The sequence below is a fragment of the Oryx dammah genome, unplaced genomic scaffold, assembly GCF_014754425.2.
Source record: "Oryx dammah isolate SB20612 unplaced genomic scaffold, SCBI_Odam_1.1 HiC_scaffold_12, whole genome shotgun sequence".
Classification (NCBI taxonomy): Eukaryota; Metazoa; Chordata; class Mammalia; order Artiodactyla; family Bovidae; genus Oryx; species Oryx dammah.
Genome location: NW_024070196.1, coordinates 28754328 through 28779963, shown reverse-complemented (window position 1 = coordinate 28779963; position 25636 = coordinate 28754328). Strand labels below are relative to the sequence as shown.

Genomic DNA, 25636 nt, shown 5'->3' with positions numbered 1-25636 from the left:
GCTTCATAGACTTTGTGGGAACCCCTGTACTCCACCAGACTGGCTGGGTGTCCTGAGTTAAGGCAGAGGGACCGACGACGGCCAGGGGCTGGGGGCTTCTGTGGATGGTTCAAGGGGTAGTGCTGGGTCTCTGTTGGACGGCGAGGCAGTGCTGGACGCTTTGGCAGGATAAGTGTTGCAGTTGTCTATCACTTACTGAACACATGCTTGAAGACATTTACCTTGGCTTTCATTGGTTTTTTTAATGGTGAAAATTAATCATAGGGTATACGGTTCTATTTTCAAAGCCGGTGATGTTTTCAAAACTGGTAGGAAGAATTGAGATGAAAGCGTCTGGCCACATAGAAACGATCTCATTATTAAATAGGGTTTGAGATGAGAGGTGGCTTTTTTGAATATGTGTTTATTAGGGCTTATCATAGTGCCAGCACTATTGTGTTCTCCAAGTTTTTAAAAACTGGAATGTCAGTTACATTTATGGTAATGCATAAGAGTTGTTGGCTCTGATGACATTTCTGTTGTTTCTTAGATGTGTTTTACTATTTTTTTACAGCCTGTTTCTTCTTTCTTGCATGAGTGTTTTCATTGTAGGAAGTTTGGAATACATTCATAAATGGAAGGAAATAAAAGTCTTATCCCACCACTAGTTATAACCATGAAGTTATAACCTCTTGAAGTTTATTTTTGGTCATTTCCTGCATAAGAATGCATTTTATTTGATTCACAAGGAGCTGTCTTCTTTGCTTCAGACATTGCTTGTATTCCTGTCTTTCATGGGTCTGATTAGCTTATGCATCTCAACTAGTAAATTCAGAGGGTAAGGAGGGATAAACCAGGTAAAAACATCTGAGTATTCACAGTGAAATCTGTTCTCAGCACCATTTTAAGCTGAAAAAATGGAATGTTTTTTGAAAAAATAACCAAGCTATACTATGTGGTCATGGTTTTGAAGTCTGTTACATGCTAGTTGTTATATATAATATTGTAATGAAATGACAGTCTAATGTATTCAATACTTAATATCCTTGAACACTTGTGGGATTTATCTTTCACTTTTCTACCTTCCAGTGCTGTGTCTTCAGTACCTGACCATAAAGAACAAACTGTTGTGTGGATGTGTCTTTCTGCCTTTTAATTTAAACTTCCTTCCTTGAAAGGGTCAGAGAGACATTCAACAGATAATATTTGGGACACTCAGGATACATTTATTTATAATATTATTTATTCATTGTGAATTTGTTAGTATAACTAATAATATTTATTCATACGGATTTATCAAAGTAGGTTTGCGGCATTTTTCCTCCAGGAATGCCCGAGTTAGATGAGTACACCATGGAGAGGGTCCTGGAGGAATTTGAACAGCGGTGCTATGACAACATGAACCACGCAATTGAGACTGAGGAAGGCCTGGGGATCGAGTATGACGAAGATGTCGTCTGTGATGTCTGCCAGTCACCCGATGGCGAGGACGGCAACGAGATGGTGTTCTGCGACAAGTGCAACATCTGTGTGCATCAGGTAGGTGGACAGCGGGCCCCGGGAGGAAGCCACAGACGCGGTGGGGTAAGGGCGCGTGCCCACCTCTTTCTTAACACTGGGTGTTTCAAGTATTTCCTGCTGCTTTTACAGCCAGGAGAATGGGATCCTGTGTTAATTTGCTCAGGCTGCTCTAACAGAGTGTACCACCAGCTGGATGACTTAAAATGACAGAAATTATTGTCCTGCTCTCTGGAGCCAGGAAGCCTGAATTCAAGGTGTCCCTCTGAAGCGCCCCTCCCTCCTCGCCTCTTCTGGCCCCTGGTGGTTTGCTGGCAGTCGTCAGCATTCCGTGGCTTGCAGCTATGCACCGCTCTGGCCTCTGGCTTTGCCGTCGCTCGTGTCCTCGCTGTGTGTCTCTGTCTTAATACTTGGCCGTCTTCTTGTAGGAAGACCCGTCACAGTGGGTGAAGGGCCCTCCCTACTCCAGTGTGAGCTCATCTTAACTGACTACATCTGTTTTCTTCTGGGTTAGGACTGACTGTAACATAAACTTTTTGGACACGATTCAAAACATCACTTTTGCTGACGTCAAGATAAACTGAGCCCCTAAACAAGAGGATGGGGCCCCTTTTCTTGAACGTTACTTCCTGTTTTCCCTGATGTCAGTAGGATTTGGCAGTTGCTTATTTTTGATAATCGCTTACTTCCCTGGTGGCTCAGACAGTAAAGTGTCTGCCTGCAGTGCAGGAGACCTGGTTTTGATCCCTGGGTTGGGAAGATCCCCTGGAGAAGGAAATGGCAACCCACTCCAGTGCTCTTGCCTGGAAAATTCCATGGACTGGGGAGCCTGGTAGGCTACAGTCCGTGGGGTCGCAAAGAGTCGGACACGACTGAGCGATTTCACTTTCACTTTCAGTAAGGATGGGCATAGGGTAATTTAAAAAGCTTGGGAGAATCTCAGTCTTGACTCATCTTTCATTTATTTTTTAATACAATAATAAAGTAATCTATATTTCTGTGGGGACTTGTGTTCATATAAACTCTTGAAAAGACTATTCTGAGGCACTTGCTTTGAGTTCACCTGTTGATGCTGAGATTTACAATAATCTTGAAGACTTGTGTGGGATGGTGGCTTGGTCACCTCTGGGGAAGAAGAATCAAGTTTGTGATTCTTGGTTGTTTTTGTCCTTCTGGCTGCCTCCTGGGGGGTCCCTTCTGCCCAAGGACTTCACAGGCTGTGTGGCCTTAGCCCATCTCATCCTCATGACACATGAACCATAGTTTCTTGCGGATTATGTTATAGCCCATCTTGTAGCTCTGGGTTTTCAGATGACCAAAGAGCTTTCCTTGGGATAATGGAGAATTCTCATAGAGGATTTGTTGTCTCAACATCATGAGTGTTGTGGCTACCATTTTGCTCCTTTGTTGTTTGTGCTATTTTACTTGGATGACATTTAGTTTTTTTTTCCCTACCATTTTTACTCCCCCCCCCCACCCTGAGAAAAGTTTTCTTTGAAAAAAAGAGTTCTGCTTGGAAAGTACTCACACCCTCTGAGTCACCTGGTGTCAGGGTGGGCTGTTCAGAGTCCCACAGTGGGGTACTGGCAGAGTTGAAGCTGGAGCTCCAGGGCGGGGGCTGGCGGGGGTGCTCTGGGCGCCCCAGCCCCGGCCTGGTCTCCTGCTCTTTCGGCCATGCCGCACCGTCTCTTGGTACTTCCTCTGGCTCCTTTTTCTTTTGAGATGTTCTTAATGACTTGTCTTTAAGTCATCCTTTGTTTTAATCTTCTAATTTACTTAGACTTGTTTTTCCAGTAAAAAAGAAAAAAATTACCTGTTCAAATGAGACTTTTTTCTGGAGTGCCTGATATAGACTTTTTTGGTATTTGAAACCTTAATAGTGTCAGTTCTATAAAAAGTTTTGTCTTGTTTTGTTTTTCCAGGCGGTCTGTGTTGACAGTGGCTCATTCACGGCACCGACCCTGCTCCTAAGCTCCAGCCTTAGTGTCACTTAGCTTTGCTGCACTCTCATCCTGTGGTTTCCTTTTTGCGTCCTGGATATTCAGATTGCATAGCGGCTGTGTTTTTCCTGTCTGGAGAATTGGAGCTGTGTTACTCTGTCTCTCCACTTCCTGACTCGTAGTTAGTTCATTTAAGGATAAAGTTTGGTGTTTTTAAACGGCTCTGACTGTGCTCCTGGTCTCATCACGGTTTTCTTTCTCCACTTCTTTAGCATTTGCCTTTTCTTTCTTTGACCCATCTTAATGGCTTTTAGTTGCCTTGAGTTCTGCAGTTATTGCTGTCTCATGTAATTTGCCATCTTAGTAAAGCAGGCTTTGTTTTGAACATCAGCCAAAGAGACCAAATTATTGTTTTGTCTAGAAGGTCTCGTTTCTCTGCGCCTGTGGTGCTCACTTGGGGTGAGGAGGCACGGGGGCCAGGTTAGTGGAGTTTGCTCAGCCTGGAGGCCCCGGCTGCCCCTTGGTTCTTTCTCATGCCCAGAGGTGTCTCATGTCACAGCTTTGGGAGACTCAGCTGCTATGTGTTTCACCCTCATTCTGTCTCAGCTGCATCAGTAAATCAGAGCGATGCCTATCCCATCTAGCCCTGGAGAGTGTTTTGAGGATTTACTGACTACTATTTAGAAACTTGGTACAGGGGGTATCTGTAGCTACACAGCAGATTTCTGTTAGACCTTTCTGTCCTTGAGTGGTTCTCAGGCCCACCCCGGGAGTGTGTGGCACCCACCTCCTGACTATGAGGCTGTTGCTGCCCGGCACCTTTCCTGAAGGGAGTGCCTCTGTTTGGTGGCAGTTCTGTTAAACTTTTTCTAGGTGTTTAAAACTAATAGACATACCGGGAAAAACAACTCTCTTCTCTCTTTTCCTTGGGATGTGCGGTGTCTTCACAGGCCTGCTATGGAATCCTCAAGGTCCCAGAGGGCAGCTGGCTGTGCCGGACGTGCGCCCTGGGCGTTCAGCCCAAGTGTTTGCTGTGTCCCAAGAAAGGAGGAGCGATGAAGCCCACCCGCAGTGGGACCAAGTGGGTGCACGTCAGCTGTGCGCTGTGGATCCCTGAGGTGGGTACCTTTCTGGGCGGTTCAGCTCCAGAGCCCGTGGCTGCTCATTCTCATGGGGAGCCATTCATTAATTAGCAGGCCTCATTGTAGCTGTTGAGGAACACGACGCCTCTGAATTACTCCTTTTTCCACCTTACATTGAGCCTGAGGCATGCTGTGGCCTGCTTGCGGTGTGTACATTTGTAGACATGCTCACTGGGAGCCACAGCTAGTTGGATTCCTGGGTGGAGGTGTTCAGATTTGTCTTCAGATGCCATTGCAGCTGACCCTCCGCTGTGCACAGGCTCCCAGGAGTGGACCCATGGCGTTCATGTCGCGGCCTTCCCCTGAGGTGGGCTGTAACCCCTTGGAGCTGGTGAACCACTCAGGCCACACAGTTGTGGTTAAAGAACCACTGCTCTAGGTCACATTTGTGTGATTTTTATTAAAATTCTTACTTAGCCTAAGAATTTCGACCTTTTTAATTTCAGGTCTGGTCTAATTTATTTCAAGTCCCAGACCTTGACTAATTTAATTTGCATGGCTCACTCTGAGAATATCATTTGTGATTCAAATTTTAGCATTTTTTGGTGTGTAATTTTGGTGCATTTTTCTCCTGAGGAAAAAAGCTATCTGAGAGATTTTTGAAGTGAGGCTTTAAGACTTGGGATCTCACAGTTTGGTATTGACAGGATACAGTTCAGTGATCCAGGCCAAACACAGAGAGGGCACTTTATTTATCTCGGTAGTTTCTATTTAGTAAACATTTCTGACTGAGGAGAATGGTTTTTCTTTAGTGAGAGAGAGATACTATTTTAAAAGCAGTCAGTATTTACTTACTCAGTTGTTCACAATGTGTTTTAGTATATTTAAGATGGATTTCCAGCCTTGACCACTTCTCTGTGGACCAGAGGTGTACTCGCTTACCTTGTCCTGATACGTACACATCTGACCTATCACTCGGGTGAGCAGTGAACGTTGGTATATCTGAATGTCTTTACAAACAGGATGTTTGCATCAGATAAAACCCAACCCCCCTCCCCAGGTGTGGAGCTCGCCCCTTTAAAGTGGGATTTTACCTGTGCTAGGAGGGCGAGGGCCCCTTGGCATCCCCTGGTAGAGTCGTGGGGAAGGAACGCATCTTGAGGTTTCTCCTGTCTGTGCTCTGCTTTTGTCTGTCTGGTGGCCTCTACCGCTCTGTCTTGCTGTGTCTCGGCCTCCAGGTGAGCATCGGCAGCCCCGAGAAGATGGAGCCCATCACGAAGGTGTCCCACATCCCCAGCAGTCGGTGGGCGCTTGTGTGCAGCCTCTGCAATGAGAAGTTTGGGGCATCCATACAGGTAATCAGCTCAGTCGGGACAGTGTGACTACCCTTCCCTGCATTGCAGGGCAGGGTTCTGAACTAACTCTCACAGGGTTTGGAGATGGGACTGGACTCCAGGAAGCACAGCCCTCTCAGGTTGCTGAGGGTGGTGCTAGGGGCGGGGGTACAGCCACACCCTCTGTACACGCTTTTATTGGTGGGTTGTAACCAGAACATCAGTTGTAACCATCACAGGGCAGCTCAGAAGTCTGCCTGGGCCGCCCAGCAGTTCCAGTCTGTGCCTGTTTCTCCTTGCTGCCACAAGCCTGGCGTCCTGGGGACAGCCCTGGGGGCAGGCTGGAGGCTGGGCACTTGAGGAACAGTCACCCCCACCTGCTGAGGGGCCCCGCTGGTGTCTGAGGCGTGCATGTTGGCTCCGTGTCTTGGTGCACGGTGTTTGAATCAGCTTGGCATGCTGATGTTTTTGTGTTTGGTAAAACGGACTCCTTGGAGCACCAGCTGGGTAGGGGGCACCCCTGAGGTGCTACTCCTAGGGTTCTGCAAAGCCTGGATTTCTGATTTTTTTTATGCTCTTGTGTGTGCAAGGTGGGGTTGGGGGGGAACCTGTATGTAAAAATTGTGCCTGCATTTTCTGTGTCCATGTGCAGGCAAGTGCAGAAGGTCATAATGTAGGAAGAACTAAGGAGAAAATATAGATGGCCTGGTGGTTTTCCGTGTTGTATAAAAGACTACTTGAGAAGTTAATTTCTGGGCCTCACATTTTTGGCGTCTAGACAGTCTTGACTTAGGAGGCCTGAGATGCTGTTGCACCGAGTTCTCCAAGGCCTGCCTGTGGCCCTGCTGGCCCCTCCTGTAGGGGTGCCCCCTCAAGGCCATGGGTCCACCCCCCCCTCCTCCTCAGTCCCCAGGTCACCTCCTGAGGGCAGAGGTGTTGGTTTTGGGGGGTTTCTTCTCTCGATGCAGAAAACACAGCAGCTTAGCACAGAGACATGCTGCACAAGCTTGGTCAGACCACTAGTTGTGGCTTTGAAAGAAATGACCTCATTTGACAAAATCAGTTTGTATTTTGGCTGATAGATATTCCCCTCGGTAAGGTATCCAGTGGCTGGTGGTTTTTAAAAAGTTTTCATTTCACACGCCAAGCAGTTGTGCTTTTCTTCGTTATCACTTCCACTGGTGTTCAAGAATCCAAAATGTAACAAAAATATTCAGAGGGTGAGGCAGGAGACAGCTGGTGGGATTTGGCTGTGGACCTTGAAAATAGTGCAGACTTTTTTGTATGTGAATGGAATCTGCTTAAAACTAAAACATGACAAAAGCCTTTGGCCTGAGAATTGTATTCAGAGGACATGGAGGGGAAATTTTTTAAAAGCCACAAAGTAAAAAAAAAAAAAAAAAAAAAAACAACAACATTGGGGCGGGTATATGTATGTGTATATAGACTGCCCATGGAAACAAGCTGTGCAAACCAAGGAAGATGGAAATCGTTTTCTTCCAAGGTACCTGATGTTCTGAGGGTAGAGATTATACACTTTACTGAGCAGGTCCTTCATTGATGGATCCTTCATTGATTGGGATCTCTGCTTCTATTTTAAACAGAGACGATAAAATGATGTTTTGTTGTTGTTGCCATTGACCTCTTTTTTCCAGAATATTAATTTGAAGGAGGAGAGGCCAAGGAAGTTTGATGATTTTTCATATCTTCATAGAATAGACTGATTTTTATTAAAGAATTCCTGTCTGAAATGTCTGCAGCTGGAAAGGCTCAGGCTTATGTTTCTGTAACATCTGTTTGCTGAGTCAACCTGAATGGGAAAACCCAGAGGAAGGCCATTTGGCGTCTTTACAAAGCCCAGCATAAACGTTCTGCTGTGGCGTGTTCCTCTTGCAGGTTGGGGCGCTGATTTAAAGTGTCGTTGGCGCCAAACCCTGATAGCGTCTCCGCCGTCCGTTCCACTCTCCTCCCCTCTTGGCTGCCTGCAGAGGAGGAGGAGCCCTTGGCCTTTTACTGATAGTGGCCAGGTGTGTGTGTGTTCTGCCACCAAAGCGGATTTCACACGTTGCTTGGAACTGAGGTTATTATTAAAGAGAAAATTACAGATTTATGTTCGTGTGCTTAAAGTGTGTGCACTGAGGGAACTGATTTTCTGTGAAGCGAGCTAGATTTTTTGTTCTTCTGGGTAGAAGAGACTTTGTCATAATGGAAGAAGTCATGACTGGCCCTGAGTCCCCTCTTAAATACTGAAGTGATTAGGGGAAGAAGCCGAAGCCCCAGCCCAGCCAAATGTGATGATGCTGTGCAGGGCTCCTTTGAATGAGTTTAGTTAAGCCTTTCAGCTGGCCCCAAGCCACCAGGTTGCGGGTTCTTCTTTCTACAGGCTTGCTGTGCCCGGGATCACTTGGCCTCACACAATACCGTGTTGCTTTTTAAGGGACTGGCTTCAGTCACCACCAGGAGCCTCCTCCCTCGCATTCTCCCAGGACTGATCAGATGGGGAGAAGTTAATCTCTTTCCTCCTGCTAGGCCTCCAGCTTGCTGTGTGGATCAAAGGCACTACATGGTCCTCCTGGTGGGGCAGTGAGTGGGAGGGTCGGGCTGGGTAGTGCCTGACCTCTGGGCTGACCTTCCTTCCACCTGCTGGCAGTAGGCCCCTCGCGGTTGCACTGCCAGGCACAGCATGCCCAGGTCTCAGAGCTTGGCCTCATGGGCCCGGAGGCCTCTGCATTGGCAGAGCTTCCCTAGCGTGCAGAGACTGGTCTCACGCTGTCTCTGCAGGGTGGTCCCAGTCTCTGGTTCCTTGCATCTCTTTGGGAGTTTTTAATTCACCTCCTGGGTCTTGAGCAACCCCCACTGCTGGGAGGAGTGTGCCACCTGTGTTGGGCCTCGTCCTGGGGGGCACAGGAAGGGCCCCCGTGATCCTGTAACATCTCTGACTGGTGTCCCTCTTCTTGAGATTTTACCACTCAGGCTTTTAATATACACGTTAAAAAAGCTCAGATGGGTAAAGAACTAGTGAGTGCCTGAGAGTACACTCTGTGTATTGAGAACATCTGCACGTGCCAGCTGTATAATTATGTGGCCTTACGAGGTGACTCTGGATGCAGTTGCTTTTGTAAGAGAGGTGCTGTTTGGTTAATGAAAAAAAAGCCTCCTGAATCCCAAGCCATAGCTTATTTAAAACACAATTAGATCTGCCAGGGGTCATCCACGTGAAGCCTTTCTGTCCCTGAGCGCTCTAAGTGCAGCTCTTCCCGTGTGTGTGCATGTGTGCATGCGGGTACACGAGCGTGCGGGTGGACGGGGTGCCTGTGCTCAGGGCTTCGGGTCCTGTCCCTCCCTAACCCCACCGCTGGCTCTCTGTTTTCTTGCCAGTGCTCTGTGAAGAACTGCCGCACAGCCTTCCACGTGACCTGTGCGTTTGACCGGGGCTTAGAGATGAAGACTATCTTGGCAGAGAACGACGAAGTCAAGTTCAAGTCCTACTGTCCGAAGCACAGCTCGCATCGCAAAGCTGAGGAGGGCCTTGGTGAGGGGACCGCTCAGGAGAATGGGGCTCCCGAGTGCTCCCCGCGGGATCCGCTGGAGCCCTTTGCTGGCCTCGAGCAGAATCGGGGAGAGGCCCACCGGGTCAGTGTCCGCAAGCAGAAGCTGCAGCAGCTGGAGGACGAATTTTACACGTTCGTCAACCTGCTGGACGTGGCCAGGGCCCTGCGGCTGCCTGAGGAGGTGGTGGACTTCCTGTACCAGTACTGGAAGTTGAAGAGGAAGGTCAACTTCAACAAGCCCCTCATCACTCCAAAGAAAGACGAAGAGGACAACCTAGCCAAGCGGGAGCAGGATGTCTTGTTTAGGAGGCTGCAGCTGTTCACGCACCTGCGGCAGGACCTGGAGAGGGTAATAATCGACACTGACACCTTGTAGTGACCTAGAGAAGAAGACGGCACAGAGACGGCCACTTGCCCAGAGCAAGGGACGGTAGCCGGTTCATTTACTCTCAGACCCTGTACATACCGCAGCATGAGGTGGTGTTGGTTCCATATATTAATGGGCTGGGAAACTCGATGTACACACACGCAAGATGACCACAGAATGGGGAGCTTCTCTGGTTTAATTTTAAACACTTATAGTTAACTGTTCTTCTGGGAGATCACATGGGGTACCTCTTTGCCCTCCTCCATTCTAGAGCTAGAGGGAACTGAGCCCCAGGGAAATGGCCAAGGGATGGGCTTAGAATTGTTTATAGACTGAGAAGCCAGAATGGATTTCATGGTGCTGGGGCTGGCGGGCAGAGGCAGGCAGATCTTTTGTTCAGCCTGGGGAGGTACACCCGAGTGCTGGTCACTGGCTCCCTGAGGAGAGCGGCTCACTGCCTCTCGGGCCCAGCCCCGTTCCTCGGCTCTTCACAGGGCCTTCGCCCTCGCAGTCACTGAGCAGAGCAGGCGTGGGTGCTAGCCTGCGTGCATCGCCGCCGCGCCGGTGCGTGTCTGCTCCCCCAGGCTCTCCCGCAGCGAGGTGCTCCGTCGTCACCGAGGCTGTGTGTGTGTGTGTGTTCGCGCGCGCCTGTGACTGTCCGTGTGTCTGTCTGCTCTGTCTGGTGTGAGTGTGGGGTGGGATTCCTGGTGCACAGAGCCTGTGATCTGACTGAGGAGCCCGTGGGCACACTAGCACACTCCGTTTCACACTTCTGGATCACACTTCTGCCCGCAGCCTCGGCTGGCGGCACTTCCCTTCCGCTGTTGCTGCTTTGTATCTCCCCAGCTCTCCAGCATCTCTGGAGTCCCCGTCTGGACCTCCTTTCCTGCTACAGGAACAATCAGGAGCGGGCTGTCCCCGCCCCCCCGCCCCGGCCCCGGCCTCGGCCTCGGCCTCGGCCTCTTCCTCCCCGTAGGTAGCTTCTGACTGAAGCTCACTAATTGGCGATGTGTCTCCGAGCACCTTCTGCGGCAGCTCCCCTGATTGCCCTGCTGCCAACAGCCGGCTCCGATTAAGTTCATTAGTGCACGGGAGATGGAACGGAGGAGCAGCCTGTGCTGAAAGGCACCCAAGTGGCCTGAAATGGTTAACGCATCTCCCCCAAGCACCTAACTTATTAGTGATTCACCTGCCTGGGAGAGAATCTGACTCAGAGCTGATGGGAAGTGAGAGCGTAGGCAACAAATAGGGTTTCGTGGGAGAAGTACCGAACCAAAAAGCCCCGGCTCTCACAGACACCAGCACCACCCTGGCAGAGGAGGCGTGGCAGGGAGAGTATTGGTGGGCCTCCCTTAGAAGAGACTGTTTTAGAACCGGACGGTGACACCCCACCAGGATTGAGGCAGAGGGGAGGGGAGGGGCGCGGAATTGAGGCTCTCCTGCTCCCGTGCCCCCCCTGGTGGTGAGTGTGAAGAAGACCTCGCCTCAATCACAGGTCTGTGTGACCTTTTTTGTTAGCAATGAGAAAAAGGTTCAGAAGGATAAAGTGGAATCCTGGTGAGAAGCCTTGTCCCAGCCCGACAACTGCTGTACTCGGGGTTGCATGAGCTTTGGAGTCAGTCCTCAGGAGGGACGACGAGAAGTCTAATGTTTGGACTGTGTGTGTGTCTCAATCACCACAGAATAAAAGTGTAGAAAACGCTTGTGGTGTACTAACTCTTCTGTACTTAAGATACTCAGATTAACACGCACTTGTAATTCTATAAAGTTTTTTTTTGAGTCATCACTGTTGCTTTTTAAGTAGAATGCCAATGATGTATGAGAATAGGGAATAAATCGGGATTTTTGTCTGTGTGGCATTACTTGCATTTACTTTAAAGAGTCGTTAAGATTTTAGGGCATTTAGTGTCAGTTGAAGCTTATTAAAATGAAAACTATGTTTTCCAAAATGTGCCACAAGGCCAGTTAGGGTGGAGGCTTTAAAAAATGGAAATCCTGGCCGTGCTGCAGAGAGTACAGTTATTTGTAATTATAAACAGTATTGGGAAGACGACTCCTCAGAGCAGGGGTGACAATAAGAACAAATCATAAATTTGTTTTCAAGTAAGTTGAGTCTTGGGTAATTCACACACTAGCTAGGTAGTGTAATTCACACTAGGTAATTAACATTTCATAGTGGTTAATAAGAAGGACATGAGCAAGGCGTGTGTTCCCTTCAGAACTGAGGAGTGAATAGGCCTCATTGGAAATGCAGACAACGCTGAGTGATAATGGTGGTGGTTCCTGCAAATACACACCTTGGGGGCGCCTTGCACACCTGCGTTCCAGTTCGGGACCAGACAGGTGACAGGAATGGTCTCCCAACGGTGTGGGGACCTGAAGACGCGATTTCCGGTGTGGGTGCCATGCCAAGTTCCCAAGGCTGCCACTCCACTCTGGTGGGATCACCCCCCCAAACAATGTCCTCTGAAGGAAGCAGTAAACACGAATTCAGCCGCAGGAGAACTTTCTCATAAGAATGCGCCACCTCTTCACTGGGGCGTCCAGACGGCAGGCCCCAACTTTCAGTGGGATGGTCACTCTTGACATTCTAACAGAGGCTACAGTTGCCGGAAACATAGAAGACAAGTTCAGCTCTAGCGGTCGCAAGCAGTGTTTGGGATTCAAGAAAACTTGAGATCATTGTTGCGTTCCTGAGGGCAGTGGTTCTCAGAGGGGGCCCTCAGCCTGCAGCAATATGACCTGCTGACCTTTGGACCCCACCTGACTGCCGAAATTCTGGATGTGGAGGCCAGCATTCTGTATTTTAGGCCCCTTCCATGTTTGGGAACCTTTGCTTTGTGTCTCTCGGGTTTAACGTAGGAGATCTGGTTTTGGGTGCCACCTCGCTGGCAATCGGGAGAAGATGGAGGGGAAGGAAGTCAGGTTTAGCAGTGCACGGAAAGGCCAGGCAAGGTGTGTCTTGACAGAACCTCCGTTCAGTTTGATATACAGGGGCTGCTGATGGAAGTTGCCCTTCACGAGGTGTTCTGTGCATAAGGGAGGTGAGGTTTAGGGCGCTCACTATTCTGTGGCCACCCAGGTCTAGGTTCTTCAGAGGCTGATTTTTCCAATAGAAAACCCTGGGGTCATAGTTAGATGTCTCTCTCCTCAGATCATGGGAAATGGAAGTGTGGTTTTCCCACTTAGCAGCCAGGGTGGACATCTTTCCTGGGAAAAGTGGTTGCAGACACTGAAGTTAAATTTCAGTAATAAGAGTTCAAGTTCTCTGTCTTTCTATTTCCATTGACCATTTTAAGGAAAAAGATGTATCTCTATTGTACATCTGACTAACCTTGTCCACTCCTGGATAAGTCCACTCCTGTCAGAGAATTTACCCTTCCTATCTCCACAAGTTGGGTTCCCTGTCTTAATGTAAAAACCATTCTTCATTTGTTTTTCAGTAATTAATGAGTCTGTAATAATGATCTAGGTTTGACTCCTTCCTCTTTTTGAGCTTCTACTCTTAAATCTCCTTGGGTGGAATGTTTGTAAAGAAAATCTCACCCACTGGCTACCTCCATCCCCAAACTGATCAGAATTCTTAAAAAGGACTAAAAAGACACCTACTTACTGGGCTGGGAGGGAGGGGGTGAGGCCGTCAGAATGTGTTTTAACTAGGGTGAATGACACTGAAACAGTATTTACTCTGAGATTATAGGAAGGCTGATTTTCTTCGCAATTATTTTTATTAACAAGTGTTAGAAAATTCCTAAACAAACAGTGAATCAGTTGGGATCAAGAGAAGCCTGACTTGGTATTCCTGCTGTTGGCCGGGAAATTACACCATTTATGATGTGTAAAATGCAAACGTGAAAGCCAGCTGACCTTGTGTCCTTTCGCAAAGGGGGCTGTCTTTAACACAGCTGGGGGAGAGCAGATGGGATTTAGGGTTCTTTAGGGGCGGTGTCTGAACATAAGCCAAAATTCAGGGTTGTGTGTGTCTTGTTGCCACTTGCTGCTGAAAGATGAGTGACCTTTGAGAAGGTGACCGGGGATCGGACTGCCCTGGTGGTAGGAGAGTATAGTTGTGCCTTTGGTGTGGGAGCTGATGGGGATATTAAGTCATTTTTCTCAGTCTTGCCACTGAGTTTTTTGGGAAGGTATTGTTCACATCTTGAAGACAGTTTTAATTGTGTATATGGTGTGTTGCATTTGACATTTGTTTTTCCAGGCCCATGTAAACTGATTGGGTTTACCAATAAGTTTTAAGACGGAACAGATTTAAGGGAGTTTATTGACTAAGTCATTAAATTTTGACTCTGTATTGACATCACAGGTGGCTTTGAAAACGGGGAACAAATCTGTGTTGACTAGTTAGTATAGGTTAATGAGGATATGCATGCAGTCCCCCAGTGGTTGCACATCAGATGCCAAGTGGAGCTCGTAGCGCTGGGCTCTCAGTTACTGACAGATGGATCAGGAGGCAGGTAGTGTCAGTGTTTTCCAGTGGTGATGCAGAGAGCTGGCCTTAAGATGCTGATGTAGCAAATCTGTGGCGAAGCAAGGACCCTCCGTAGGTGTTTGTTCTGTAGGAACAAATTAGCTACCTGTAAACTCCAAGGTATTTCAGAGAGCTCAGTGTCTTGGTGACCACTTGGCATTCTTGTGGGCCCCATGCAGGAACGTTTTTTGGGGGGGGCTCTTCCCTCTAATGGTCCTTGACCTTGTGCTTGCCTAGTTGCATCTTCAGAAGATGCTTGATAAAGTGCAACCAGGGTGGCTTCTGAACTGCTCTAAAGCTGACAATAGAATTCATGGGAGGATATTGGGGGTGATAAGCAGAGTCCTTTGGCAAGAGCTGGTATGCTTGGCCTTGGACACCGTTGGGCATCTCTGCCAGGATGAGCTGATGGCCAGGCCATTGGCCTGGTTTGGTGTTGGGGGCATGGCTCCCTCTTACAGGCCCTTTCTGTGGTACTTCTTAGCATCAGAAAGGGAAGTCAGAGATTACATAAAACATTTATATTTTCAGTCAAGGACCTAGGGGGACACATTTTTTTTTTCCTCAGGTTAAAAAAAAAGTACTGTTATAATGTATATTGCTTACTTAGAATCTTTATTCTCTACGTTCCAGGTTCGGAACCTCACTTACATGGTGACCCGCAGGGAAAAGATTAAACGATCTGTGTGCAAAGTCCAGGAACAGATATTCAATCTTTACACTAAGCTTTTGGAGCAAGAAAGAGTTTCAGGTATGCATTAAGCCCTGGTAGGTCAAACAACAGGGCAGGGGTTTGTTAGCCTTAACACTCTGTTCAGGGGGAAAAACATGCTAGTGTCTTTTTAATTTTCTTTTTTACTCTAGAAGAATCAAAGGGAAGGCTTTTGTTGTTGAGGGAAATCTCAGGCATTTGAGGCACTGTGGTCTACGGGATGGGGCCATAGGTTCAGCCTCCTATGGGTTAAATCCTGTATTCCCTACTTACATGCCCCACAGAAGTGAGTCCAAAGTTTTCTGAGTCTCTTCCATTTTCTCACACATAATGTTGGGATGAGATCTCCAGCTCCCTCCTGGGAAGTAGTGTGAGACTCAAAGAGCAACTTATGTATTGCAAAGCACTTGATAAATGTACAGTGTCTCGGGGATACCTAAAAAGATATATTGATTATCCAGCCTTTGGGTCTACCTGTAATATATGGTAAATATATCTAAGATTACTTAATGCATATATCCAAGTTTACATAACATTTACAGTGGATTATTTTGGTGTAATTGGAATTTTGAATATTTCTGAGATTCAGCACAAAGTATTTATTTAGTGCCGCCTATTTTTGCATTTCTCTGGCAAAGAAAAAAACTAAGGTATGGACTTCTTTCCCTTTGGAGAGCACTTCAGTGACTTTGAGATCAAGTGCATAGTGGGACAGGTTGTTGGACCTCTCTGAAGTCTGTCCATCTGTAAGAGGTTTGGTCCAGAATTCTGGCCTCTGAAGGCCTTTAAGTGCTAACAGTCTGTGCTCACAAGCCCCAGAAAGCAGGTGTTATAAGGATTTCAGAGGAGGAGGAAGAATGCTGAGTGTGTAGAGACCTACCCACTAGTAGGTAGGTCTTGGGAGCGTGCGTCTGCTTCTCTTGGCACAACTTTCCTTGTGCACAGTCAACCGGCTTTCATCTCACCTGCTTCTGTGACTCTACATATAACATGAAACATGGACCAAACAAAGAAATAATCATAACCTATTATGTTGCATTCTGGGTTTACCTGAAACCATCTGGATATGTGTGACCAGAAGTAACTGGTCAGCTGAACAAAGAGGATAAAAAGCTTGGCAAGTTTTAAAAGCTATCCTTGTTTTGATGCCATTAACTTATTTAGTAATATTATCCTAGATAATTTTCTTTGCAAGAGTAAATATTCCCCAAATCTGTCAAATTATATCAATAGCTAGACTTGTGAGTTCAGTTGTAAAATTTTTGAAATAAATTTTTTCAGGTAAAGTATCGTAAATATTTGGTGCAGAAAATATATGGTGCAGAAAAACCCAAAAGAACTTTTTGGCCAACCCAGTACCAGCAGTTTGATTCATCAGAGTGAACTTATGTCTCTTCATTATTCCTATTTGAATGCAAATAAAAGAGAGGGCGCTCCCTTCGTGTCCACCTGGCTGGCGTGGAGCACTCTCCTCCAGCAGCAGAGGCCCAGGATCGCCAGTGCAGTTGTGCCCACAGTTTTGCCCCTGGAGGGCTTTCTCTGACTTGCTAGGTCCTTATGTCATGAGTGATTACTAATGAGTGAGTTTGCCTTTGAAAGTAAGTTGTGAAAGGAAGCTGTAAAGAATACTTCGATCTGATTCTCCTTGGGTCATTTCTCACAGGTATCACAGGGCATTTTTGCTTTTTGTTTTGTGTTTCAGGGCGTCTCTTTGGGTAAGTGGCTGAGCCTCTGAAGGTTAGGCAGCGTTCTGTGTAACAGCTGTGATGCGGGCCTGTGTTCCAGAGTCCCTCTGCTGTTCCACAGCAGGAATAGGGTGCGGGGTCCTCCTGCCCTCAGTGTGCGTGCCAGGTGTGACTGGTTGGAAGCCATGCCCCAAGGAATGAAGTGGGAGCCCCCTGGGATGCCTTTTTTCCCTTCCTTTTTCCAGTTTTAGACTTTCAGTTGTGTTCTTACTTGTGCCTCACCTGATCTACCTTTTGAGAGAGAGGATTCCAGATGAGGCAGAGCAGACGGCCGTGACTTGCACGTGTCCCTGGGGTCCATGTTGACACTGTCCGTGATTCTGGGATGGGCAGGGCCGTTCTGCTTGGGTGAGCGTCCTCAGTGGGGACAGTGCTTGTGGGAGTCATGAAGCTGAGGCTCCTCAGAGGCCTGGATCCCAGGAAATCAGAGGACAGTACCTCTTATGTTTTTATTTTCCCACAGCGGGTGACTGAGTAAAAGAAATAGCAATGTGGTGTGAAGGTTGGCCCTAAGTTTGGTTACTGAGAAAGCAGCCATTTCTGAAACAGCAGGTTGGAAAGCCCCATCCCCTGTGGTCGTGGCGATTCTCGTTTAGAATCGCTAGCTCATTCTGTCCACACGTGGTGTGCGTCCCTACCCAGCAGTAGGTGCACATGGGCTCCTGTGCTACTCTGGACGAAACCGCATTTCCTGGTGGCTCATGGCTGAGAACAGGACAGCTGTTTTGAGGCTCTGGAGGCTTCTGCAGGGACATGGTCCTTCTGATGAACTCTAGTATGTTATGGATTTACCCAATATTTTTCAAACTGAGGGTTACAGTTTGTTACCGGGTTGTGAGATGCATTTTAGCAGGTCAGCACCAGCATTAAAATAAGTGAAACAACAGAAAATGTCAGAGCGCACGTGTCGGTGATGAAGGCTAATATGGCTGCATGAAAAGTGCACTTTTACTGGGTTATGATTGGCAACTTAGTTCTTAATGTGATTTACATAAACAATGCTTGAAAAACACCAATTTAACTTATCCTTGTTTAGATAATTCAGTTTAATTCCACAAGTGTGTTGTATATATAATGAGTAAACATATGTACTGTGTCAAGAATGATTTTAAACACCTTCCTTTATTCATTTCACAATGTATGTGTATTTATCCTTGTTCGAGCCCTGTGAGGGATAGATGATTTGGAGAAAGCAGCATAACAGCTCCACTCCCTGCCCCTGTGGATGTGCTGCTCCCAGGCGGCAGGCGAGGCAGGTGCTGAGACCGGGGGGGTGGTGGAGGCAATGCTTGACCACGGAAAGATTCTGCAGTAAATCACATATGAGAATCAGATCAGTTATTTTGTTTGAAGGCAAGTGTATTCCTTGAAAAGACCGTTTCATGGAAAAAATTATGTGAACTTAAGCTGCTTGTTTTAGAAAAGAGTGTCTAGAGCATGCAGATTTATTTTTACTATAAAAACCAAATTATTACAGACCGGGTGACTGTATGTTGTACTGTTGGGTGGGAAGTCTGCATTAGTGGGCCATGCTAAGGGGTCTAAAATTTTATTTTTCTGGATTTGCTTCTGTTGCAATTTCTTTTTTTGTGGTTTTATGTTCACAGGTGTGCCTTCTTCCTCTTGCTCGTCCTCCTCACTGGAAAACATGCTTCTGTTTAACAGTCCTTCTGTGGGCCCTGACGCTCCCAAGATAGAGGACTTGAAGTGGCATTCTGCGTTCTTCAGGAAGCAAATGGGTACTTCCTTGGTTCACTCGCTGAAGAAGCCCCACAAGCGAGATCCATTGCAGAACAGCCCTGGGAGCGAAGGCAAAGCCCCGCTAAAGCAGCCAGACCTGGGGGGCAGAAGGGAGGGGACGGTGGGCCCAGAGAGCTTTCTGAGTTTTGAAAAGACCTTTGCAGAAGCACGGCTTGTATCAGCACAACAGAAAAATGGCGTGGTGATGCCAGAGCACGGGAGCAGAAGAGACCATCGTTTTCATTGTGACCTCAGCAAGGGAGACTTAAAGGACAGACCTTTGAAACAGAGTCACAAGCCTCTGAGGTCCACAGATGTGTCCCAGAGGCACGCGGACCATGCCAGAGCTGCCGCCTCCCCTGGGGCGGGGCAGTCAGCGCCGGGCACGAGGAAGGAGGCGGTGCCCAAGTGCAACGGCTCCCTGATCAAAGTGAGCTATAACCAGTCTGCAGTCAAAGTGCCTACAACACCTGCCAGCCCAGTGAAGAACTGGGGAGGATTCCGGATTCCAAAGAAGGGGGAACGGCAGCAGCAGGGAGAGGCCCCAGAGGGGGCCTGCCACCAGCACTTAGACTACCCCTACCTGGGCTTAGGCCGAGTTCCAGCCAAGGAGAGGGCGAAAAGCAAACTGAAAGCTGAGAACGAGAATGACGGGTATGTCCCTGACGCAGAGATGAGTGACTCCGAGAGCGAGGCCTCAGAGAAGAAGTGTATCCATGCCAGCAGCTCCATCAGCAGGAGGACAGACATCATCAGGAGGAGCATTCTGGCCTCTTGATGAAACGGGCGTGATGGTGCAGGAGACGAGAGCTCTGACACGGGGGAACAAGTGGAAACCCATCACTCCTGAGCTACACAAATACATTTACTTGCAATTCTGATTGGAATTTTCTTTCAGAGTCATTTATAAATCATTGTTGTGAGAAGTGTGTTATTTGCAACTTGTTGAGGAAACACAAGAGTAGATTGTAACCGTAAGACACTGCTAAGACTAGAGGCTAAATTAACACTACAATAAGAATGGATGAAGTAAGTTTCTAAAGAGGGCTAGGCTGAACTAAGAGTGCTTACTGCCCTCTGTATCCTTCCCAAAGCACAAACTCTTAGTTACCTGAATATATGGAATCAGAGATGGTTCTTGAGAAACCCTCACGTATCATTTAATAGCCCATAAAACTTATTTTCTAGGACTGTGGTGGATCTTGAAATCATATTTATACTTTGGCCCACGGACTGTTTTGTTGCATTGTAGTATACAGGCAGTAGCTCTGAAGCTTCAGTAATTCTAGGGAATTCATGTGTAAATAAAGCAGATGAGGGAAGAGAAAAGTTTTAAAAAGGTCATTACCAGAAGATCGGAAGGGACAGGGTGGAACTGCCGAAGCTTGGAGATTTAGGGTAAATGGAAGCAGCAAGGTCGTGCTGCTGGCAGCTCTTGACTGTGTTCTGGATAGAGGGCAGGTGGAGAGTGACGCCATCCCAGGGTTCCATCCATGAGAAAGGGCAGTCCTTACCAGTCCTCTCAGCCTTTCTCTTCCCTAACCACTGCCTTCTGGGCCAGCTTGGGATTCTGCTGGCCATTGGCAATACCTGGCCACCTGGCTTCCAACAACACAACGGCTGTTCAAGTTTAAGCAATGAACTTCCAGACTCTGGTGACTCATATTTCCAGAGCCAACCACTAGTGCATATGCTGGGGAATCCGTCCTTCCAACATGAATGGATTCCTTGGGAGAAAAAAAAGAAAAAGAAAAAAAAAAAACCCAATAGGTTATATTTTAAGAATAATAGGCAATAAGTTGCGATAACCTCTTAAAACCCTTGACCAAGTTTATACAGGAAAGAGATTGAAGTATAACAGGTTTTCTGGAGTCAGAGTTCTAAGCTCTAATTCGTAACTTGGACTTTCTGATTGCAAATGGCAATAACTAGTAAGTTATCAGCAATAAATTTAGCATTAAATTTGAGTACAATGTTCTGTTTTTGCACTCACTGTAGTGCGTTTTGTATTAAGACAGTGGATAGTGTTAAGGTCCTGTTAATTTTCTTTGGAATTCAATGTAGTTGTGAATCAAACTTAAGGAAAATTTAAGTAGCAATGAGATTTAGAATTATGGGCACTTGGAACAAGCCCAACTTCCCCTAAATTATCCCTTAGTTTGTTAATACCAGTACTCAGATTTCTGATTCATTTATACATTTATTTCCATGTGGCAGGGACATTCTGATACTTAGTGAGTGATGCTTTGAGTTCTGTAGTAGTTACCTTTCAAGTCTTCCAGATGACTGTCAACAAGGAAAAAAGGCTTATTGAATTCCATCTTGCTATGCAAGTTTTATCAGATGATCAAATAGCAGATCTGATACATCCCCATTGTATGTATGACATTTTCAAACCAAGTCTTAACTTTTCAAATACATTTTAGTAACTGATTCAGGGGAGGGGAAAGAATGACCCAGGTTTTTAGATTGACTATTTTTGAGCTATGGGGCTCATTTTTCAAAGAATGTTGTCCAGATAAACTGTTGCTACAGATATTAGAAGTTTCTTATGAATCCAAGTTGTACATTAACTCAGCATAATTTAAAAATCAGATTTTTTTCTTTGCATATGAGCAAGAAACCTTTTGCTGGATACAGAAGAAGGTGGACTCTTTACAGTTCTTTTTTGACTACAGCAACAGCTCTGGGTGAGAGTAGAATATATAGAGGGATAATCTGTCAAGCCATAGAAAGAAAATCTAAATTCTAGTAAGTCTATGACCTCTCACCATTTATAAGAGGTACCAGATTCATTTGCACTATTAGGAATGCTAGTTTTGTGCAAAAATAATGCCTTACCTGTTTTTTCCCCACATTTAGGTTGAAAAGCTTTCAAACGTTCCAAGTTATGCTGAACCAAAAAGAAAACAAAAATAAAAAACCCCACACAAAAACAAAACACACAAACACAAAAAGCCCACACCTTTAATTCCTGCTTTGAAATGCAAATGGTACAGTTTCTCTGACAGTGTAATGACAGCTCTGTAAGTCAGTTTCACGTCCTGCTGGGAACTCTGTATGAGGTTATGAGCGGCAACTAACCCAACCTGCCCACTTGCACTCTGAGTATGGAACCATTTGCTCTTCTTTTCTTCTTTGTTTAAAGCTTTATCTTTCCGTGTGCATCCTGACCAAGAAATATCTTTGATTATGATCCATGTATTATGTCAAAAATGTAGGCTAGTTAAACTTCTGTAAAGTTGCCTGGAATGTCATTTGTTAGGTTATAAACACAATCTAAATGAAGGGTTATATGTGTTGTGTACAAATCTTAATTATTTTGAAATGGACAAACTTGTCATTACATTTGTAACCTTGTACAGAGGATTTTTCACTATGTGCCTAGCTTGGTGTCCATTCAGCTAAAATTGGGTAAAAAAAAAAAGGTGCATGAAGAGTTAAAAATCAGAATTAAACAAAAGTATATGTAGAGATGACTATTTTATATTACATGGCCCAATCCTGTATTTATTTCTACCCCCTTTTTGAAAGTATTTATAAAACTAGTTGAGGACAGCTGTATTTTTTTGTTGAACTATTTAGTAGAATTTGTGCCTTTTTGTCTGTATGTGAATAAATGCTGTACATTTTGCAATACATTTTAAAGTGTCATTTGAAATCTAGTTTTGCTAAATATTTAGATGTTCAGGTACACACTGTCTCATGTGATGGTGCATGTCCCTTGTCTCACTGGCATAAAGACTGCTGGGTACAAGACACGACTGGATGAGCCCAGGTTCACTGAGCTGCTTTCTGGTTCAACTTTGATGGTGAGACCCTGACGAATCATGGTCTGATCTTGGTGTCCCCTCGCTGGAGTTCTTTCCAGAATACAGTGTTGGATCTGAAAATAACAAGCTGAAGCAACTTAGACAGTCAGGTTGGAGAGACCTGGGTTTAAAGACTAAACTGTAGTTTACCAGCCACGTGACCTTTGCCAAGTCACGTAACAATTGTAAGCCTCAGTTTTCCCTTCTGTAAAAAGAGTGACATCCTACCATCTTCTTGGGGTTGCTCTGGTATTTGAAGAAGGCTCATGGAGCATCTCATAGAAAGCAAGCAGTAGGCAGTTATTAAATGTTTGGCTGTCATGTTTATGATTAAGAATAAGAAACTTATTTCTCCAACATGTTGACTGGTAAGCCTTCTGAGGCAAAAAAATACATGTTACTCCTGAACAACAGGGAGACTATCAAAAATTATTTTTCAAAGAATGGTTTCATTAAATGCATTATTTTGATCACAGAATTCCACAATATTAGGGCAAAAAAGAGATACCTCCATTCTTTACAAATAAGATCACAGCATTAATTAGGCACTAGCAGAACTGGGCCAACCCCAGTTCTGGTTTTCTAGTCCGGTGTTCTCCCTGCTGGAAAGTCTTTACTCAGCCTCTACATGGAGGCATCAGCATGTCATGCAGTGCACCTCTGTGCTGGGAACAGCAAAAGAGGTGCGGGTTACACACAGATTAACTCTCACATATACTGTGATGAACAGGAGCCACAGCAGAGTGATGGCACAATTCCTAGTTTCAACTTTTGTAAAACTGGCCACTGGTGTTTTCTCTTTTAATAACATGACTTGGTGTTCATCAGTTTGGCTAAAAGCTTGTTTATTTCTCTTTGTTCCTCCTTAGTGACTATTTACTTCCATGTTGCTTGCTCTGAGTAAGACCCCAGAGAGAAATAACTGATTCTTCTTACAAGGTCTTCAAGTTGAATAACCACAATAGTTCCCAAGGGAAATTAAGTCCCCAAGAGCCAAAGGAAGGGCCTCTTAGTGGCAGCTGTGCAACACGTGATGGGAAACGTGGCGTCAGGGACCGTGTTCGTGGTTTTACCCAGATCACTTAGAAAACAGCTAACAGACATTCGCCATCTGCAGCAAACTGCAATGAACTTCAAGGTTGAAATCTTCAGTGTGATTTCCCTTCAATGTTCAGAGCTGCATCTGATGATGTACCCTGGTCTGGGGCAGACCAGACCTTTGACTGAAAAAGGGTAAAAGCAAGCGTGTTATCTGCTTCCTTGACACTGACCGTTCCCTGGGATGCCGAGTGGCCTTGCCGCAGTCCAGCCTTTCCTGAGTTCTACTGCACTGCTTGTCGGGCACTTCCTCTTTGATGTGTGCAGGTGCTTGAGATTTGGGAACTCATCCTTTTTCTATACCTTGCCTTAACAGAACGCCATCCAGACCTGGAACCTACGTGTATCTCTCCAACTCCCGCAGCGGAATGGTGGTCTTGGTGTACATACTACACAGTATCTCTTTAGTGTTTCTTGCTTCTTTCCCACTGCCTGCTGCTGTATAGTTCAATGGCATTTCTTGCCTGGATTATCTGGTTTCCCTGATTCAAATCTCGCTCCTCCCAGTTAGCTGCAGCCTTGCCATCTCCATAGTGATAACTTCTACAGTAATAACTGACTCCATCATGCCACAAAGTCATCAGAGAACCTTCAGACTCCTGCAGATGGTTACCCAGGGCTTATCAAACGACAGAAGCACTGCTGGGCATTTTATGCGCATTACTTTATTTAAAGCTCACAGCATGACAAACGGATTAAGCAGCGTAGTCAAGGTCGGTCGGTGGTTGAACCAAGCGTCTCCAGTTTCCGGCCCCAGGACCCTGCTGCCTCTCAGAAGAATAAAGAGAGCATTCACATAGACTAGTTTGTGTGTTTTTGAGTATACTAAGAATATTACATGTGAACTTTAATGAATTTCTATAAAGAAAAGCTAATTATCTTGGTTTAAAATACTATGTTAATGTACTGGTTGAATGACTATGAACATAACACAATATATTTGGCTTGAGGTCAGTTAGTCCCTACCTTCCAGGGAGAATGGGATTAGTAACTTTAGTGTCCTATACATTTGCAGGACACACATGCGCACACATTTACAGATATAAAATATATGCATATATGATCAAAAAATAGCATCCTATCAGGAATGCAAAGAATATTTTTCTCTATATCCTGACACATGACTTGGAAAGTTAAAGAGAATCACCTAAAATCACACTGTTTCTTGACAATGACTGCAATTAGAACGTTTTAAGAATCTAGATTGACGCTATGCAAAACCTTCAGTATTTTTGTGATATAAAGTATACAATCTGGTTAGCTTTCATAAATAAGTAATGCCAAATTAAATAGCAAAGGTAAAAGAAAAAAGTATACTATCCTTCCTAATGTATCACTGATGTATCCCGATATTCTCACTACTACTTGGCTTATATAGTCTGAGTCTTAAATACGACATTTTAAATTATGGGTTAAGTATGGTTATTTTACCTGTTAATCTGGCTGATGATTCTGATTTCTGGATTAGAACCACGTGAGACAATTTCTTCACAAAGCAGATCTTTTCTCTGGTGTTTTTCCTCCTCCGTGTAGTTTTTCCTCCTTTTCTTGCTCATTTTGGCTCTGTTTCAGCTTTACTGTTTGAATCGTTTCTCTTTTTCATATGAAATGCTAGTGGGCATACTTTTGCCTCAAATAGTCCCAGATACTCAAAGTAAGTAAATACCTTTCAAACACCATGCTTTAAAATACCATGCTTATTTTGACTCAGGAAATCATACAATATTGTATCAACCACTTTATAATTGCTAAACACAATTTAACATACATTTATTATTTTTTGGTAGATATCTGGTAAATAATTTTTTTTTGGTGAAATTGTTACCACCTATGAAAGAAATCTGTCAGTATGTTTTTGAATCTGTCTCCTAAAGCAAAGGAAATAAACCAAAAATAAACAAATGGTACCTAATTAAACTTAAAAGCTTTTGCACAGCAAAGGAAACCATAAATGAAAACAAACTTCTGAATGGGAGAGAACATTTGCAAATGGTATGGCCGACACCACAACAGTTCAAAAGCATCAATGCCTTGGCATTCAGCCTTCTTTATGGTCCAGCTCTCCCAGTCGATGCTTTTGACTGTGGTGCTGGAGAAGACTCTGTCCCTTGGACAGCAAGGAGATCAAACCAGTCAATCCTAAAGGAAATCAACCCTGAATATTCACTGGAAGGACTGATGCTGAAGCTGAAGTTCCAATACTTTGGCCACTTGACATAAAGAGCTGACTCAGACCTTGATGTGAGGAGCTGAAAAAGACCCTGATGCCAGGAAA

The 25636-nt window shown here is 45.6% G+C and overlaps 1 protein-coding gene across 3 annotated transcripts in view; it reads left to right on the top strand.

The window, feature by feature from the left end:
* Window positions 1–22092, top strand: part of JADE1 (jade family PHD finger 1) — a 56802-nt gene extending 34710 nt beyond the window's left edge. For all 3 annotated transcript variants that reach the window (XM_040250519.1, XM_040250521.1, XM_040250520.1), the window contains exons 6-11: window positions 1307–1518; window positions 4388–4555; window positions 5758–5874; window positions 9232–9753; window positions 14888–15005; window positions 18319–22092. In XM_040250519.1, the coding sequence (XP_040106453.1) occupies window positions 1307–1518; window positions 4388–4555; window positions 5758–5874; window positions 9232–9753; window positions 14888–15005; window positions 18319–19229 (2048 nt within the window). In that variant the 3' untranslated portion in view covers window positions 19230–22092. The remainder of the gene's footprint in view (window positions 1–1306; window positions 1519–4387; window positions 4556–5757; window positions 5875–9231; window positions 9754–14887; window positions 15006–18318) is intronic.
* Window positions 22093–25636: the final 3544 nt, after the last annotated feature.